Consider the following 6,957-nt stretch of genomic DNA (forward strand, 5'->3'; position numbering starts at 1 on the left):
CTTTCGTCGGGAATAGGTTAAATAAGTCCACCCAGGGGGTTGGTCTAGTGGTGAACGCGTCTTCCCAAATCAGCTGATTGGGAAAGTCGAGAGTTCCAGCGTTGAAGTCCTAGTAGAGTCAGTTATTTTTACACGGACTTGAATACTAGATCGTGGATACCGGTGTTTTTTGGTGGTTGGGTTTCAATTAACCACACATCTCAGGTATGGTCGAACTGAGAATGTACAAGACTACACTTCATTCACACTCATACATATCTTCCTCATTCATCCTCTGAAGTATTATCTAAATGGTAGTTACCGGATGCTAAACAGGAAAAAAAAGGTTAAATAAGTCCAGGTCATTTAATTTTTGTGTTAACATAGAAACTGGATGAAATGCTTAAATTAAATAAAAAAAAAAACATTTGTATGTAATTATAAGAAGTAATTTATGCATATTAAAGTGAAAATAAAATTTAAATTACTACACTGTTTTAATGTGTTTGTAGGTTATGTCATATGTGCAACTATTATGGACAGATATTGCAGGCAAAGAAAATGCATTTTATAATGGAGCAGTGGAGGCATTGTACACTATTATAAGTAAGTCACTATAATACAGTGATAAACAGCTAACTAATGTAACGATTAATTATTGACAATCAGAAGAAATAATTTTGAGATATTAATAAATTAACGTATTGTTATGTATCTTTTCTTTCCTCAAATCCACTACTTTTTAAACCATTTAATATTGAATTCCTACATATTTTAAGAAAAAATAAGTATAACAGATATTGCCAGCAATATCGATTGATTGGTCTAGATCAATTCTTGTTGGTGGGAAACAATATTTAGTAATAAAGCAAGAGCTAGAAGTAAAAAATTGATTCAATTTTGTCAAAGTATTTCTTGAAGCACTACAGAGTTCAGTACTAGTCAAATTCTATCTTTAATATGTTTACTCACAAAAAAGGTGTTTGTGATTTCAATGTAAAATGTTTAGATAATAATCAGTTTATTTATTTGATAATGTAGATACAACTTTGAATTCACTGTGTGTGCATTAGCCATTTTGTCTTACTGTCAGCATTGCGTGTAGTTTACTATCTTAATCAGTACAATAGTGACAATGCAACAAAAAAAACATGTTTGTAAGTGTGTATTGGGTTACTGAATTTTAAATCAGCTGTAAAAATATATGTTTAAAAATGCTATTAAAGATCAGACTATTTTTTTTTAAGGTATAATCAAATTAAAGATGCAAGTAATGTGACATTAAGATATCTCTTAATCATGATTATTTGCATTTTGATGACAGATGTTTGGTAACAAAATTCACAGATTTCAGCAACAAGGACTGCTAAAATTAAAATTTACTAAGATATATGCATAAAATATAGTTTTTTAGTACATTTTGATTTATAATAAAATTTTTTTATTATTTAATTATGAAATCACAGTCACCTTTTTCAACCAGTTTGTATATTATTGCTCTACCATCAGTGATTAAAAAAGTCAATTAATACTCTATCAGAGCATTTATTGACAGGATGACAATAATCCTATGTTAACTTCTGATAAAAAAAATAACATTAGTATGATTATGAGTGGTAATTATTTTATAGATATATGTGTAGATTTTTAGCAACTCATTCAGTGCAATTTAATCATAAATTATAACTAGAGCTTTAAAGTAAATTTATGACAAGAAAATAAAACTTTAAAATAGCTAAATATAATATGGAACTTCTTCTTCCTAAGAATCTTCAGCAGCTAATTAGCAGCACTTTCTTCTATAAAGGATGGCATTAGTGCAGATGTTAATGGTCTCTGTATTTAAATGGCTATGAAACTACTGAAGTTTGTAACTGAATAATATGATCAACTTATGTTGAGCTTCTTCATTTAATTTTAATCCTGTGTTTTTTTTCAAATTACTGTGTTTATAAATTTTTTATTTTTCATATATTATGTTGGTCATGGTTTTTATGTGCCATATGTAAAATTTGCAACTTATGATTATGTCATTTGTGTTGAGGTAATTTGCAAAATTTGATTCTATTGTCACGTGGTAATACCTATTTGTATTCATTGAATATGCAGGTAAAGGTGAATCCTGTCCACGCAACAGAGTATTTAAAGCAATCATTACCGTTTAATTTTATACTTCTGGTTTGCTATGTTTGCAAGTGAGTGCTGAATGATCTTGGTATTTTGTTGTTTTGAAAGTGATACAGGTATGGAAAATGCTGGAAATTTTGTATGGCTATGATAAATATAGTATTAGTGGTACGTTCTCTGTAAATTTTAAGGTTATGTTTGTTAAACATTTGTAGATGTAAGGTTTGGAATCGTAGCTATTTGTAAATTTTTACAAATTGTTTGTTTAGCATTTCAGAGTACAACACAAGACACTCATTTTCTTGACTTTATCACAACTGAAATAGATTACAAACACATTTTTAAAATTTACAGAAAACTCACTACCATAACTGATACGCTTTTTCACAACATAACTAAGTGCCTGTAATAAACTGGGTTTGTTCACCCATTTTATTACAGTTGCAATGTAAGTACAATTCAGTACAGTGTAAGTTAATGGGTGTACTCACCCATTCATCTTCAAGTTTGTTTTCTAACTCATATTGAATGAAAAATATTATACAAATTTTTAAAAATCTCAGGCGTTTTCTCATCAATCTTGCTTAGAAAATTCAACTTCTGTAGCAGCCTTTTATTTTGTTTCTTATCAATTTTAGTAATGTTTAATTGTAATTCATCAATATGCCTTACAATTTAGGTGTCTACAGTCTGAATTAATAATTTTCTTATTTGCAAAATTTTAAGAATTCTTTGGTAACTACCCAAAATGTCAAAGTTTTTCCCTCTAAAAAAATTTAAACTGGGTAGCTAGATATCAAGTAACAAACACCTGTGTCATGTACATGCAATGTTATAGATGAGATGAATCTTATATGTTAATTTGCAAAACTAATATAGATAAACCAAGTTAAAAATCAAATAAATGATTTAATAAGAAAAGGTAAATAAACAATTTTTAATTCCTTTTTTTAAATGTAAGTTAGAAGTTTTCACATTTAAGTTTTTAAAGTCATTAATTACCTAATTAAAGCATTATATTGACTTGTTCATTTTCATTAAAAGAGGGTAGGAAAAATAATGAGTGTTTTTTTTATTTAGGTGCATTTTCGGCATTTATGTTTGGACGCTGTAAGGCAGACTGGTCTCGTCCAGACAGAGGTGAACTACTACTTGGTGTTCTGACTTTGACTGAGGGAAGTTTTCTTCTTTGGAGTTCATTTTCACATTCAATATGGGAAGGATATATTGTATACATTGTTTTTGGAGCTCTCTATCATATTATGATGACAGTGTCGAAGTAAGAACATCATGAAAAGTGGATTAATACAAAGTTTTTTATGTGATATATTTAGTTTACATTAAAAAAAATAATTCTAAATGTCTGAATTTCTATGAAGAATTTACAAAACTGCAATGACCTAGTTTTAAGAGTTGTGTTCAGTACTTACATCAACTCTCTAATTAAATCTGAATAATCGTGGGCAGAATGTAATCTAAACACCAAATTATAATTAGGCTGGGGATTGGCAGGCAGCTCTATCTTGGTTGGATTAAAAGTGGTGCTTGGATCTATGTACAACAAAAGAAATCTGCTCAGGTGTTCCATGCAAGTAATATTGAAAACTGAATAACTTGAGATGGCTTTTCATCATAATAAATTCAATGCATCATAGATTATATTATTTTGACTTGGTTTTTTGCAAAAGGCATTTCTGATTTTACTCAACAGGACAAATTATGGATTTATGCAATTTAATTCTGAATTTAAATTAACAACATTGAGTTCAAATCCCCAATAGATTCACAGTTTTAAAGGAAAATCATCATTCATAAAAAGAACATTTATGCATTTATGTTTTTTTTTGTTTTTTTCATTTAAATGGTTTGTGTTATCTCCATTCCATTTTTTGCACTAATCTTCTGCACCCGTCTTATAATCGTTATATATTTTACATCCTACTTCCTCTACATTTCAATCTTTGACTTCCTCTATAGTTTTAGCCTCTTCACATCCCTACCAAACCTGTATGTCTTAATATATGGCCATCACCTCTTTATAAGTTTCAAAATTCTACCAAAAATTTATTTTGTCTCTTAGTCACCTAAAGTTCATTTCATTTTGAACTTTATTAATCCACTTAAATTTTGTTCATGTTTCACTATCGGACAGTGCTATCCCACACAGTTTTAAACATCTTCTTATTTATTTGTAGACTTACGTTTGATACTCACAGACTTTGTTCCATGAAACCTCTCCTTGCTTTCACTAGACTGCTTTTGATGTGTGCCGTAATTCTTCCATTCATTATAATTTTACTACCTATATAATAAAATTTTGCAACTCTTGTATATTGTGTTTCCCAAACTTAACTAGGATAATTCTTTATTATCCTTCTTTCTGTAAACAATATTAGCAGTGAATCTTAAAATCTTCTTTTTTTTCTTTGATAGTTACCATCGTTAAATATTTCCTTCATTTCCTGTATTAGTCCTTCAATATACAGGAATACAAAAAAAATTAGGGTTTTAAGCTATTTAATATTTCCTAACTTTGACTAACAGTAATGAATCACAAACAAAATGAAAGAGTAACTCAGAGTATTTTTCCCACAAGTGTTCAATCTGAGTGTCTTTTTTCATGTGATACATATCCAATCAACAGGTGAGTTTTGTCCCATACTTTAACCAGCATGTTTGGAGTAATGGAAGGGTCTGCTGCTTCAATTTTTTGCCTCAAATTGGGTAAATCAGAAGATAGTGGAGGGAAATAAACAAAATCATTTATAAAATTGGGTGACCTTGGAGGCCTCTACAAACAAACTATTATCAGGTTCATGCTGACTGATCCAACGGTTGGGGAAAACATCATTCAACTGGTCCCGTACAGAGTTATGCCAGCACCAGCCAGCTCCAGTGAGGAGATGCACATCTTGTTGCCTAATAAAATTCTTTGGTCCATCTTGCAGTTGAAGAAAGAGTGGTTTATAGGGCATATCCAATTAAGCAACTCCTGTTATATTTACATCATTAAATGTAATACCGTCAAGAAAGTCGTCATCTTTATGCTGCAACATTTTGATTGCGATACATGCAGTGTACTTATAGAACCTATAACAGTTGTAAACAGTACGGAAGCATATGTAAGCATTTCCTTAAAACCTTTTGAACTATCATCATTGGCACTGCTAATTTGTGGTCTACCTTCCTGACACATTTTTTAGGACTATGCAAAAAAGACATCCTGACACATTCAACATTTTCTACAAACACCCATGGTCGTCTCATACTCTGCCCTTAACACAGACATCCTATCATTTCAAAGTGATTATGCTATCAAATTATAGCATAATACAATTTCTTATGTGAAGAAACAGAGATGAAGGTTTCTTCTTAGAAACCTTCGTCTGAATTATCCTAATGAATATGCTCCTCTTTTTAGAAATTACTGTTTGTATTAGAATCTTGACAATTATATTTATAATAAATTAATTTATGTATAAATTGATTGTTGTGTAAATTAATTTACTTTCATTTGCTTATTATTTTTCAGTTCAGAAGTAGCAAGGCATATCAAAAGTGATAGTTATGCGCTGATATTTGGTGTAAACACATTCATATCACTAGTTCTGCAGACAAGCTTAACATATACCGTAGCTGCTGATGGAGGTTTAAAATTCAATATAAGGGAGCAGGTAAATTTGTTTATTTTAATTTATAAATTTAATTAAGAATATAATTACACTTTAAAAAAATAATTTTCCATTTTTAAAGCTATAATTCATTATGAAATGACTTAGAGAATTACATTATTCAGGTATCCAGAATTATTTTTAGATGTTAATTTTTCTTTATTATTAAATGTAGAAGGGGATCCTAAAACTCATTTAACTGGTTTTTATTAATAAAACACTTTATTAATAAGAGTGAAAAGAAGGTGACCATGCAGCTCCATCTAGCAAAATCACACATGCAAAACATGCAAAATCTGTGTTATACAACTATATAAGAAAAAGGGCATAAGGAAATTTTGAAACAGTTGGGATTTAGAAATAAATCTCCCTGCTGTGAAAGTTATAAATAATATTGTATTACTTTTAATAAAAAAGAGGAAGCTATTAGTAGCAGTAGTAGAAACAAATATAGTTTAAAGTAGTAATTTTTAAAAACTGTTTTGCTTGCCTCAAATAAATTAATAAAAGTTGATAATAATTATATTAAAAAATACTATTAGCTCAGAAACATGTCCAAGTAGATAAAACAAAATTAATTTTAGTTTTATTATGTTTTGTTTCATCTGTTACAGTTTGTGGTGTATGGAAGCTATTTCTGTTGTCTGGGAATATTGTTCCTTTGTAAATGTGTTTTTAGTATTTTATTTGATAGATTTAATAAGTCATCATATAATTTGTAGTGTTATTGAACTAATAAATTGAATAAACAATAAGTTACTTGTGTTTTTTTTAAATGATTATAAATATTATATTCATTTGATAGTTTAATTTAAATTTATTTTAAGGCAGACTTAAAATAAAGGTGCTGTTAATAGAATCTTTTAATAAAAGGTAAGAGAAACAACTTCTGTAAAGTAACTGATACGCTGATATTTTTTTTAATGATTTTTAATCTTCTAACCATATCATTTAAACAAATGCTGTTTTATAATGTTATCATATATTAATTCATATAAATATTGCAATATATTTTTTCTAGCTTTTTTAAAGAATGTGGGAAATATATTCAAGAAATAATATCATGCAATTACCTGTGTTTGTTTTTAGAACTTCTATGTTTCCTTTCACAATAAATTTTATTTCTGAGAGATGAATTATTTTCATTCACCTCTAATTATGTCACTTCCTAAAATTATTG

General features: G+C 28.9%; 1 protein-coding gene across 3 annotated transcripts in view; it reads left to right on the forward strand.

The window, feature by feature from the left end:
- The window catches only part of LOC142318996 (thiamine transporter 1-like), a 47,628-nt gene extending 41,096 nt beyond the window's left edge, over nucleotides 1–6,532 (forward strand). For all 3 annotated transcript variants that reach the window (XM_075355774.1, XM_075355776.1, XM_075355775.1), the window contains 4 exons: nucleotides 492–585; nucleotides 3,187–3,385; nucleotides 5,639–5,780; nucleotides 6,392–6,532. In XM_075355774.1, the coding sequence (XP_075211889.1) occupies nucleotides 492–585; nucleotides 3,187–3,385; nucleotides 5,639–5,780; nucleotides 6,392–6,499 (543 nt within the window). In that variant the 3' untranslated portion in view covers nucleotides 6,500–6,532. The remainder of the gene's footprint in view (nucleotides 1–491; nucleotides 586–3,186; nucleotides 3,386–5,638; nucleotides 5,781–6,391) is intronic.
- Nucleotides 6,533–6,957: the final 425 nt, after the last annotated feature.

Source organism: Lycorma delicatula, chromosome 2, assembly GCF_047948215.1.
Source record: "Lycorma delicatula isolate Av1 chromosome 2, ASM4794821v1, whole genome shotgun sequence".
Taxonomy (NCBI): domain Eukaryota; kingdom Metazoa; phylum Arthropoda; class Insecta; order Hemiptera; family Fulgoridae; genus Lycorma; species Lycorma delicatula.